Source organism: Lissotriton vulgaris, chromosome 3_2 (assembly GCF_964263255.1).
Source record: "Lissotriton vulgaris chromosome 3_2, aLisVul1.2, whole genome shotgun sequence".
NCBI classification, from domain to species: Eukaryota; Metazoa; Chordata; class Amphibia; order Caudata; family Salamandridae; genus Lissotriton; species Lissotriton vulgaris.
In genome coordinates, this window is record NC_141690.1 from 227,472,625 (window position 1) to 227,485,623 (window position 12,999).

General features: G+C 49.5%; 1 protein-coding gene across 1 annotated transcript in view; it reads left to right on the forward strand.

Annotated features, from left to right (window-relative positions):
* KDM3A (lysine demethylase 3A) overlaps window positions 1–12,999 on the forward strand; it is a 335,469-nt gene that overhangs the window by 273,166 nt on the left and 49,304 nt on the right. The window contains exons 20-21 of the mRNA XM_086964259.1: window positions 5,832–5,922; window positions 12,630–12,760. Coding sequence (XP_086820385.1) covers window positions 5,832–5,922; window positions 12,630–12,760 — 222 coding nt within the window. The remainder of the gene's footprint in view (window positions 1–5,831; window positions 5,923–12,629; window positions 12,761–12,999) is intronic.

The following is a 12,999-nucleotide window of genomic DNA, read 5'->3' on the forward strand; positions in this document are numbered from 1 at the left end:
ACCATCCGGTGCCCTCCTGGTGCCACCTGACTACTGGCTAGTAGTCACGAACTTGGTCCCCTCTGCTTTCAGGTGTCATCTCTCCAAGATCCAGGCTTGGATCACTTCGAACTCTCTTCACTGGTCGCCTGCCAGCATCTTTCTTCCAGGCTCCTGGTCCGTCTACGAGGATTCCCAACGTCTTTTGAGACATATGCAGCTGCAGCCCCTGGGCTAGGTAACTTCGGCATTTCGGTGCCCCAGCATAGCCTCACTATCCAAGGGTCAGAATCCACTTTCGTTTTCCTCCTACCAGGTCGGGTTCGCCCGAGAACACTAACTCTGTGAAATCTAGCTACCATAGACTTTGTCCCGCATCACGCGTGAGAGTGCACACTCTGCACCCGAGTCCCCTGGGTCTCCTAGAAGTAATCTAACGATTCTATAGTCAAGTCCTAGCAATTCCAAAGCCTATTAGTACTGTACTTACCTGCTAGTAATTTTGCATTCAACTTTCAGAGTATATGGTCTTCCGTGCCCCTCGGGTATTTGTATATATTGCGCTAACTTATTGTGCTAACTTAAGTATTTTCGTAAGAGTTTTGTTTTGTGCTTAGTACCCTGTCCTCATAAAGAGTACAGGGCTGTTGTGATTTTAATAAATACACTGTTTATTTTCATAACACTTGTGTGGTGTCCTTTCACTTGGTGTTCAAGGGGTATATGTGTGGTATAACAGCTGGCTTAACACGCCCTCTCGAGTCTTTAGCCTTAGACTGCTCGTATCCACGCTACTAGGATAGCTGGTCTATACGGTTGACTTACAACCAATCATCAATAAGGGTTGCTGGACTGATACATAGTGTTCACTAGAATAGTGAGCACTGCATATCAGGCCACCTCACACCGAAACCCCAACATCCAAAAAGAAGCCATTGTCTTCTTCCTCCGCCTCAGTGCCGACTACTGCCTTTGCTCCGCACTTTGCACCGAAGCCTATCAGCACCAATCCCTCGACTCCGAAAAAACCATCGGAACCGAGCAAAAAGCTGCTACCGAAGACAACAGACTCTCAACCCTCGGAACCAAAAGAGACCTAGGAGTCAAAACAACCGGTTCCGCAGGCTCCTACAGAGACTATAAAACATCACGTTTCCAAGCCTAAAGAGCACAAAATCGCTCCGCAGTAGGTGCCGCACAGCTTTCGGAACCGAAAAAATCGGCACCGAAAGACCAATCTCCAGAAGAAGAGCTTTTCAAACCGGATCACACCCAAAAAAAAACTCTTCTCAGTTCTAAAAAAAAAACCAATAAGACCACCCTTTACCGGCTCCACCACCCAAAAAGAGGGACATTGCTAAGTTTCCTCTCAGGATCCCTTCTCCTCCTCCTTCTCCTCACCTCCTCACCTCCTTCTCCTCCACCTCCTTCTCCACCACACCACTCTCCTACACACCACTCTCCGACACCATCTCCTCCACCAATGGCCGATTCCTGGTTTCGGTCGGGATCCATCAGAAGATCTTGCGAAGCATGCGAAGGGTGTGAAAGCATGATGAGGAGACAGCGTTAACTTGTCTGGTCATCGAGAGGGAGGAGTCCAGGATGAAGCCCAGGTTGCGTGCGTGGTCTGTTGGCTTGGGGCCGTGCCCAGGGCTGGGGGCCACCAGGAGTTGTCCCAGGCAGAGGGTGATGGTCCCAGGATGAGGACTTCCGTCTTGTCGGAGTTCAGTTTCAGGCGGCTGTTCTTCATCCACTCGGCGACGTCTTTCATCCCTTCGTGGAGGCTGGTTCTGGCGGTGTCCGGGTCTCTGGTGAGGGAGAGCATCAGCTGGGTGTCGTCGGCGTAGGAGATGATGTTGAGGTTGTGTTGGCGTGCGATGGTAGCGAGAGGTCTCATGTAGACGTTGAAGAGGGTGGGGCTGAGTGATGATCCTTGCGGGACGCCGCAGATGACTTCGGTGGCCTCGTACCGAAACGGGGGGAGGCGGACTCTGTGTTCTTCCGGCGAGGAACGAGATGATCCACTTTAGTGCCTTCTCTTGGATGCCGGCGTTGGACTAGGGTACGGTGGCAGACAAGTGTCGAATGCTGCGGAGAGGTCCAGGAGGATGAGTGCCGCTGTTTCCCTGTTGTCGCGCAGGGCTCGGCTGCGATGAGGGCGGTCTCGGTGCTGTGGTTGGCTCTGAAACCGGACTGCGAGGGGTCGAGGGATCCGTTCGTCTAGAGGAAGGCGGCAAGCTGTCTGTTGGCGATCTTCTCGATGACTTTGGCAGGAAAAGGGAGGAGCGAGATGGGGCGTAAGTTTTTGAGGTCGGTGGGGTCCGCTGTTGGTTTCTTCAGTAGGGCGCTGAGCTCGGCATTCTTCCAGCTCTCCGGGAAGGTGGCAGTGTTGAAGGAGGTGTTGATGACGTCCCGGAGTCGGGGTGCGATGGTGGAGTCGGCCTTGTTGAAGACGTGGTGGGAGCAGGGGTCGGTTGGAGAACCGGAGTGGATGGTGTTCATCGTGCGGGCTGTGTCTTCGCTGGTCACCGTGGTCCAGGTGCGGAGGGTGGCGGTGGGGTGCGTTGGTTCGGTGGTTGGGTGCGTGGATGGTGCGCCGAAACTGTTGTGGATGTCGGCAATCTTGCGGTGGAAGAACGAGGTGAGGGAGTCGCAGAGATCTTGTGAAGGGCTGATGTCGTTGTTGCCGGTGCTGGGGTTGGAGAACTCCTTGACGATGCTGAAGAGTTCCTTGCTGTCGTGGGCGTTGTTGTCCAGTCGCTCCTTCAGTGATTTCTTCTTGGTGGTGCGGATGAGCTGGTGGTGCTTGTGGGTGGCGTTTTTGAGGGTGGTCATGTTGTCAGCGGTCTGGTCGAGGAGCCAGGCTTTCTCGAGGGTGCGGCAGGTCTTCTTGGAGTCCTTGAGTTCGTCGGTGAACCAGGGGGCTTTCTTGCTTCTGGGTCTGCTGGGAGGGTTCTTCAGTGGTGCGAGGTTGTCGGCGCAGGCGGTCAGCCACTGCGTGAAGTTGCGGGCTGCTTCGTTGGGGTCCGATGTGCTGGCAGGTGGGTTCTGGCTGAGGGAGGTGGTGAACTGGTCGGCGGTGATCTTGCTCCACCTCCTGTGAGGAACCTGATGCGGGTGGTGGTGGGTTGTGGTTTTTCTGAAGCTGAAGTGGACGCAGCTGTGGTCGGTCCAGTGGAGTCCGGTGGAGTGGCTGAAGCTGATGTGCTTGCTGGATGAGAAGATGGGATCAAGCGTGTGGCCGGCGTAGTGGGTGGGGGTGTTGACCAGTTGCTTTAGCCCGAGGTTGGCGAGGTTGTCCAGCAGGGTGACAGTGTTGCGGTCCTTGTTGTTCTCCAGGTGGAAGTTGAGGTCCCCTAGGAGAATGTAGTCGGCGGAGGGGAGGACATGTGGGCTGATGAAGTCCGTGATGTCTTCGCTGAATTGCGTGCGTGGTCCCGGGGGTCGGTAGATGAGGGTGCCTCTGAGGGTCGTCTTTGGGTCGGTGTGAATCTGGAAGTTTAGGTGTTCGGCGGTGGCGAAGGTGTCGTCGGCATCGGTCGTGATGCGGATGGTGTTCTTGTGGACGATGGCGATGCCTCCTCCGGTCTGGTTGACGCGGTACCTCCTGATGATCTTGTATCCATCCGCGATGGCGATGTCGGGGGCTGAGGAGGCGTTCATCCATGTTTCAGTGAGGAAGGCGATGCCTGGTGATGTGTCGAGGAGGTTCCAGAGTTCCACGGCGTGTCTGTGGACGGAGCGGGTGTTGAGCAGGATGCACTTGAGGTCGCTGCTGGAGTTTGGCTTGGCGGGCGCGGTGCAGGTTCTTAGGCAGGTGAACTTGCAGGTTGTGCAGGTGAAGGGTCTGTGAATGCGTCTCGGGGCGGCCCGGCAGCAGGTGGGGTTCCGGCCGGCATTGAGTGCGTTGAGGGCCGCGGCGTCGTAGGTCTGTCGGGTAGTCTTGCAGCGGTGGGGACCAGGGGTCCTGGCACTGGGCACGGTCCAGGCGCGGACGGGCGCAGACGGGCTTGCCTTTGGCGCGCAGTCGCCATTTATGGCTAAATGGGAGGGAGGAGCAGCTGGGAGGCGGGAGCAGGGAGGACACAAAACAAAAGGGGGCGTGGCCGCTTGAACGGCGGCGGGAAGCGGGGGGTGGGCAAGGCACAGGGGGACGACAATACAATTTATACAAAGGCAATATAAACGCGCACAGGGGGACAACAGCAGAGAAAAAACAGAAGGCAATGAGAAAAAACAGCAGAACCACAATGTATTACGAACACACGGCGGAGGGGCAGGGAGCAGCGAGGCAGGCAGCTAGGGCGGCCAAACAGCACAACGAGGCTGCGAGCAGCAGCGAGGGGCACTCGCACAGCTGGTGGCCGTGCGGCGCGGGGGTGTCCTGAGAACAGGTCACACTCACGTGCGCCGCGCGGTCGCCATTTATGGACAAGTGGGAGGGAGGAGCAGCTGGGAGCGGGGAGGACACAAAACAAAAGGCGGCGGGGAGCGGGGTGGGCAAGGCACAGGGGGACGACAATACAATTTTATACAAAGGCAATATAAACGCACACAGGCACAGGGGGACAACAGCAGAGAAAAAACAGAAGGCAATGAGAAAAAACAGCAGAACCACAATGTATTACGAACACACGGCGGAGGGGCAGGGAGCAGCGAGGCAGGCAGCTAGGGCGGCAAAACAGCACAACGAGGCTGCAAGCAGCAGTGAGGGGCGAGGGGCACTCACACAGCTGGTAGCCGTGTGGCGCGGGGGTGTCCCGAGAACAGGCCTCCTGAGCTATCAACACAAGTGTCCTTCTGCGTAGACCTGGTTGGATATGCATTTCAGGCTTTAAACCTGAAGTACAAACTTCCATTCTTAACCAGCCATTTGACCAAAAATACTTGTTCAGACCTGCAGTGGATTAATCTCTGGAGAAGATGAAAAAAGACACTGACACAGCTAAATCAATGGGAGCCTTGCAATCGCAAGCTCCCAGACGTTCTTTTTGTCGCTCATTTTACAAAGGCACCTCCAGAGGCTACTCCTCTGACAACCCCTCCATCTCTTACAAGACTCCCACCCAGACTACTTTCACCACAGGTTATTAAAGAGGAGGTTACAGAGGCCAACTATACAAGCTCTGCCTCCACCCCCTACCCAGTGACTTCCCTCACCTCCCCAGGACCATTCCACTCCGCTCGGGGAAAGACTGCTACAGTTCCTTCCTGTCTGGAACAACATCACCACAGACAGGTGGGAGAGACAAATTGTTCAAACAGGTTACTGTTTAGAACTCCCCCCTAAACATACCACCCAGGCAGCTCCCATTGTCACTGAAACATGTATAACTACTAAAACATTAGGTAATCTCCCTCCTACAAAAACATGCAATTGAACCAGTCCCTCTTCATCAGCAAAACACAAGAGTTTACTCCCTGGATTTCCGCATCCCAAAAAAGGACGGATCTCTAAGACCTATCCTAGACCTTAGACCCCTAAATCTATACATATACTCAGACCACTTTCACATGGTCACGCTTCACAAGTCCTTCCTCTTCTCTCACAAGACGATTTGCTTGCCACTCTAGATCTCAGGGACGCTTTTGTGTGCCTGCGCCAGCTATCAGCCAGATACTGTTGCCACACCCAAAGGTAGTCTGCTTTTTATTTTTTTAAATGAAATACCAAGAGTGAATAATAAATTATTCACTTTTGGCTTAACTAAAACTGGTCCGACAACCAGGGGCAGGGGGTAGAGGGTAGCCTCCAAGCCAGTTAAAGAGCTGCCACTGATTGTGTTTTTAATTTACAAAGCTTTTGTTTTGTGCATTTGGGCTTTACGTTTCATTTGTATTTCCTTCAGGTCGTCTTAAATCTAAAGAAGGAGAACCTATGGTGCTAAAGCTTAAAGATTGGCCTCCTGGAGAAGATTTCAGAGACATGATGCCTTCCAGGTAAGACTTCATGAAAGTCTTTGCTATGGAAATTAAGTATTAGGTCAGGTGGGGTTTTCGGACTTTTGGGGGTGGGGGTGAGGGGTGCAGTGCAACTCCGCTCTTGGTAATTATATTAAAAGCCTTAATATATGGTTGCCTGGAATTCACATTATGTTTGGATTTCATATGGCAAGCATTTAAGATTTCAGAACTAGAAGGTTGTTCATTTTTAGGGTCGGGAAATGTTGAATTGATTTTAATTTGGAGTGGAAATGCCCCTCTAGCTGAAGTTCACCTTCAGCTATGCAAAGTCCTGATCTGCCCCTACTATTGGAGGTAAATAGAATTAGCTACATGAGGCAGAAACCTGTCCCAGCTGTCTAAAGGTACACTGTGCTTGCAAGGTCGCGAGAAGGCATCTGTTACTGGAGGCAGTCAATAACTTGGCATGTTAGGTATGCCCCAGAGACCGCTTTCGTTTAACATGCAAGCTGTATAATTAAAAAAACACAAAATCATAATAAAAAGCACATGCATATATACCTGTTCGAGGCATGTGGGCTGCTGCATTCATATCTGTGCATAGATCGCCGCCTAGTGTTGGGTCCGGATGATTGCACATTGTTGTCCTGGAAGGGTCTTCGAAGTATCACGAGATAGGTGGCTCCTCGCCTGGACTACAGTGCGCATGGGCATCCTCTCCATCCTCAGATTGTTTTTTTCCGCCATTGGGTTCGGATGTTCAAATCTTAGCTCAAGTTAGGTAACTTTTTCTCAAAGCCAAAAGGCTTTCGCGAGGGTCGGTATCGTTTCGATCGGTATCAATAACTTTTATCTACAGGACATCGACTATCGGACGGCTTCCTTCACCTCTCGCATCGAGTTTCATCGACGATGGAGAGTTGAGGCCTTTTCAAACGGTGTCCGCTTTGTAACGCCAAATATGCACACAACGACGTCCACCCTGTGTGCAACAAATGCTTGTCACTGGACCACAATGAAGACCAATGTATGGCCTGCGCCCGGTTTAGATCAAAGAAAACTCTTCGGACCCGACGCGCGGCTCGATTGGAATCGAAGAGGCCAGCGCCGGAACCAGATAATATCTTCGGGACCGAAGACTAAGAAGTCGTCGAGATCCCGGACCAAGATGAACCATCGGAGCAGGGATCCGCACATGGATCAGACTATGAGGCCGATGAGGAGGAATATCAAGGAGAATTATGAAGTCGTCGACTAGGTAGGAGACAACGACGTTCAGGCCCTTGGGGCCGAGGAAGATAGCTCTGAGGAGCTAGGCCCAACCGTCCATACGGGGGCCGATGGACATAATATCAATACGGCTCAGGTCGAGGGATCGCCACGAGGCCTTACCCAAGATCTACCTTCAAGTTCAACAGCCCCGCAAAAAGGCCCGGCTTCGAACATTTTAATTGAGCCATCGGTTTCGAGACCAACTTTGGTTGATCTCAGCAAAACGAAACCGAAGCCAGCACAGTCGAAATCGAAACTGAAAGTGCAACTGGCTCTAGTCGGTGCCAATGCCTCGAAGCCCTCGGGCCGATGAAACAGATGAGGGACTTCGATGCGGGGAGCTTCCAGAAGGCCCTCTACTTGAGTAGCGGGGCGCCGAAGGCCAAGGTGAAGGTCGTCGAGTCGAAGACGTCGGCACCGAAGGAAGCCGCTACGCAGCTCGAATCGAGACGGGGCACCAATCCTCCATCTATGACGGGACCGGAGACGAACGTCGGTTCCACGTCAGATGCCGACACGGCGCATAAGGCTCAGGTCATGGCCCTACACGTCGCGGAGTCGATTCACAGAATCCGAGACAAGGCTTCGACGGCTGCACCGAAGAAAGCCACGACTACCAAGTTGGTCACCGTGCTCGCAATGTCGGCGCCAATAAAATACGGTTTACCACCGGCAGTGCGGCCGAAGATGTTCGAGCCGAAACAGTGCATCGGCATCATAAAAAAACCTGCATTGACCCAAAGGCCTACAAATGAGACCGAGGGACGGGAACCGAGACGGTCTATCTACAAAAGGCAAATAGTCCCTGAAAAGCCCATGGAGTCTTTCAGGATTCCTCTAAAGAAAAAGAGGGGATCACCTGCGTCACCAGTGATGGTCGAACACTTGCAGACATAAGAGCAGGAGCCTCAATCCTTTTCCTCTACTACATACTCCGATGCAGGGGCAGGTGACGATTATAATCAAGGTGATGGCGATGTGATGGACACTGATCGTGATGATCTGAACCAGACATGGGCAGACCCTGCTGACCCAGGAGACCCGCAACATGACCCTGATACTACGGTCTACAATGTCAAAACATCTCCGACTGAAGACACTACAGATTTCAACGCTCTGATTGAAAGAGCTGCGTTAAATCATGACGTTGAACTTCATAGTGATACTGCGGAAGTGGACTTCCTTGTGGACACATTCTCAACTTCCGAAAAAAGTGTAAAGACACTACCAATGCTCATGGGTGTTCTTAAACACGCCAAGGACATTTTCAAAGAAAATACTAGAGCAAGGGTAGTTAACCCAAGGATAGAAATATACTGCCGAAACAACCAAATAAATCCTTTAGACGTGTCTATTCAACACATCATAGGATATCTATTACACCTTCTAAAGTGTAATTTAGCCTATACATCTATCAGACTACACCTCGCTGCCATTGCAGCATACTTACAAAATAGACCACATCTATCTCTTTTTAGAGTACCAGCTATAAAAGCTTTCATGGAAGGACTCAAAAGAATAATTCCTCTCAGAACGCCACCTGCCCCAGTGTGGAATTTAAACATTGTTCTCACAAGGTTAATGGGACCTCCCTTTGAACCATTGCATAAATGTGAATTGCAATTCCTAACCTGGAAAGTAACTTTCCTAGTAGCAATTACTTCTCTCAGAAGGGTTAGTGAACTCCAAGCATTTACCATTCAAGAACCTTTTCTGCAAATGCATCATAACAAAGTGGTTCTTCGTACTAATCCTAAAGTCATTTCACCGTTCCATCTAAATCAATCAGTTGAGCTGCCCATATTTTTCTCACAGCCTCAAACAGTTGCAGAAAGAGCTCTACACACCTTAGATGTCAAAAGAGCATTACTGTACTATGTCGAAAGGACACAAATTTTTCGTAAAACAAAACTTTTTGTGCCTTTTTCACTGCCACATAAAGGCAACCCCATATCAAAATCGGGGATCACTAGGTGGATTGTTAAATGTATACAAATTTCTCATCCAGGGTATACTCTTCAATAGTCATAATCTATGAATAATCCCTGCCCACGTGCGGGATCCCGGAGCATATAGAAAATACAAATAAATATATATGTATATATATGTGAAAACCTATATTTGCAGCCCAACACATTTCCCGACTGGCAAAACTGCAGCAAAATTACATGAATTAGCATACACACAATAGTACTCTCCCAACCCCTAAGGGAGAGAGAGAGAGAGAGAGAGAGAGAGAGAGAGAGCAGTAAACATTTGCATAAAACCATGCTTTATTGCCATAGGAAAAACCTGTAATTGCAGGCATTTGCCAGTAGGCTACAGTAGAGTATAAAGTAACAAAGAAAACTGACACCTTGACTTTAAGGCATTAGAGTAGGGGTCCCGCGCATGGGTGGGAATATTCTAGTGCTTATAACTTTGATGAGGATACCCCTGGAAGAGAACTAGGATTACAGGTAAGTAACTTATCCATTTCGCAGGAGCAGGTTCGAAGTAAAATGTAAATGTAAATTGATACTTGTATAGCGCACTACTCACCCGCAAGGGTCTCAAGGCGCTTGTACTAATAACGCTGTGGAACCCATCCTGGCTTTCCCTGTGAGGCGTCCACTCCTGGGCAACCCCAAAGTGGAGGCCAGGCATCCTTAGAATTGTGGGGGCCATTGTGGAGATTAAGCAAGCTATTGCCCAGAGTTGCAGAGTGGGACTCCATGATTGGAATAGGCACCGAGGCGAGAATTATCAGGTCCGTGGAATTTTTGAGCCCAAGACCCGCCGAGGCGGGGAATTGAACCCTGGTCCCGGGCTAGACCTCTGCATCAGGGTCTGCCGCTCTAACCATTGAGCCACACTTCTCTGGAGACAGGCCGGTAGGGCCAGGGCCAAGTCAGTGGGTGTCTTCCTCTTGTTAGCTGCTGCACGGCCTTTCGGTTCTTCTTCTTATGGTTTCTTCTTGTCTGAGGAAGCAAGGTTCAGGGGTGCCTTGAAATACTAGATTTAGGGGTGTTGCAGGTAGGTAAAATTATTCAATTATAACAAGGGTACCCAAACAATGGCTGAGGACCATGAGGAAGTATGCTCTGAAAAACAAGGGTCCTTAGCTTATCAGAATCAACAAGAACACAATAATATAGGCCATAATAGGAGACTATATTTGCCTCTGCCCAGCCGGGCAGGGTATTTATTTCAAAAGATAAGGTGATACCTGGTTAGAAGGCACAATCATGTACCATACTTTGAGACAAACAAACAACATATAAGGAAAAAGGGTTACACAGGCAAATTTGAGCAATGTTTGGCCACTTTTAACTCAGTGATAAAATCTCAAGTATTGCCAAAAAACGCTAGACACAGCAAGCCTAACCATTGTGTTCTAACTTGCTGTGTCTAGCGTTTTTTGGCAATACTTGAGATTTTATCACTGAGTTAAAAGTGGCCAAACATTGCTCAAATTTGCCTGTGTAACCCTTTTTCCTTATATGTTGTTTGTTTGTCTCAAAGTATGGTACAGGATTGTGCCTTCTAACCAGGTATCACCTTATCTTTTGAAATAAATACCCTGACCGGCTGGGCAGAGGCAAATATAGTCTCCAATTATGGCCTATATTATTGTGTTCTTGTTGATTCTGATAAGCTAAGGACCCTTGTTTTTCAGAGCAGGTAGGTAAAAGGCAGGGACCAATGGGTCCCTTCCCTGGGGTTGGTACACCCCCTGTTATGCCACCCTCCAGTGGGAGGGGGGTATGAGCCTGTCCCTGGTGGGACTGGGAGTTGTGCTTCACCTCGCCTCCCCCACCTGAGGGGTGGAGTTGGCAGAGGTGGGCACACCTCTCTTCCTCACTTGTTTTTCCTGCTGGTTCTCCCACCAAAAGTGGGGGTCAGAACCAGTGGGGACCAGTTGCTGAGAGCAGCAAGTGGCCTGGGGAAGCTCACAAAGGCGGCAAGCCTTTGAAGCTTCCCCTTCGTGAACCCTGCCCATCCTGGGGGAGGAGGCTTGGCACCTCGTCCCAGGATGTGCATTCTTTCAGGCCCCAGAGAGCAGCAGGCTCTCGACCCAGGGGTCCAGAAACATGTCTGGTGGGGGCAGCTAAAAGCAGCCACTCAGCCTGGACACTAGTATTAGGTTAGTTTTCAGGTGTCCTCTCCAAGATGCCCTCTGTGTGTATTTTTCATTAAATCCCACACTTGCATCAGTGTGGGTTTAATGTGCTGAGAAGTTGATACCAATCTCCAGCACCATATGCGCTTAATGGCTGCACTGCACTTACAAAGTTGAAGTATGGACTTAGACACTGTAGGGGTACAGGGCTCATGCACCTGTACCCTTACCACTGGTATAGTGCACCCAGCTAGAGGGGTGACTGACCTATGCCAGGGCAGTGGGATGCAGGCATGGCACACAGATGTGTGCCATGTCGACTCTTCACTTTGTTCTGCACCAAAACAAGCAGCCTGCAAAGGCAGTGTGTGTGTAAAGGTACAGGGCCTCCAAGGGTGGCACAATAAGTGCTGTAGCCCTTAGAGGTCTTCCCTGGTCACAGTGCCCTGCTACCATGTACCAGGGACTGACCTGTGGCCAAAGAATGCCAATTGGGTTAGTTTTGGGAAAAGAACACAGGCCCTGGGAACCTGATTGGCAGGGACCCAGGGCACATCAAGTGAAAATGCATCAGTAGTCTGGCAAAAAGTGGGGAGGAAACTGCAACAGAAACCCACTTTCCTACAGTTTACCAATTGTTTACTGACCGCAAAAGTAATCTAAATGTTCCCACCAAATCAGCATTCAATGTCTGTTGAAAAGTAACATTGTATGAGTTTAACTTACCTGCCACTAGGTAAATGTTGGTTCTAGAAATACATTTTAAAAAAACTTTAATGCAAACAATTGGTCTGGGTTCAGTCTTTGAGTGTGTGACATATTTTTTTGATGTGTGTGTACAATAAATGTTTAACACTACCCTCCTGATAATCTTGACTCTACAAACACACTACCACAAAAGAGAGTAAGGTATTATCTACTTGAGTCTCTGCTATTCCTCTGGGGATCCACTGGCCTCTGTGCACACTATACCTTACTTTGGTATAGTAGATGTGGAGCCAACTTCCTACAGTAGGCTATTAAAATGATTGTTCATTGGCATTATAGCCCCCTAAGATAATGTTGCGTACCACCTTATTATGGTTCCCTGGGACTCTCAATTTGGGGAATGATTCAAGTATTTGAATTTATAAAAGATACCAATGCTGTAGAAGTATATTTACATTTAAGTAACTGTTTGTGGATACACTTAAAGCTTGAAAACAGCAAAATCGTAATGGGTGCGCTCAACGTTAAAGAGAATAAATGCAAAAATCGGACTGCTTCTGTTTTTTCTTGCACTAAAGTGGGTCCATGTTTTTTCCAATTTTGAAAATTAGACCATGCTGTGATGCTGTTTGTTCAGAGTGTGATTGCATTTTGTGTTTAGGTTTGATGACCTAATGAACAACATACCCTTGCCGGAATATACCAAAAGAGATGGCAAACTAAACCTTGCTTCCAGGCTTCCTGACTACTTTGTACGACCAGATTTGGGACCCAAGATGTATAATGCCTATGGTGAGAAATAAACCAAAAACATTTTGTACCTCTGAGAAACAATTACATTTTTAACAAACCATCAAAAGACCCACAGATTTGTTACAAACAAGGGGACTGTCTTAGAGATGTGGCATGCAGTGTGGTTGAAGGCTAGCTTGTGCCCAGGTGTGCAACCTTCTTACTGCTACCTTAATGATGAGTAGATTGAATCCTCTTCCAAGCTCCTGTAGTGTAATGCAGCATTGTATTACTTTTTT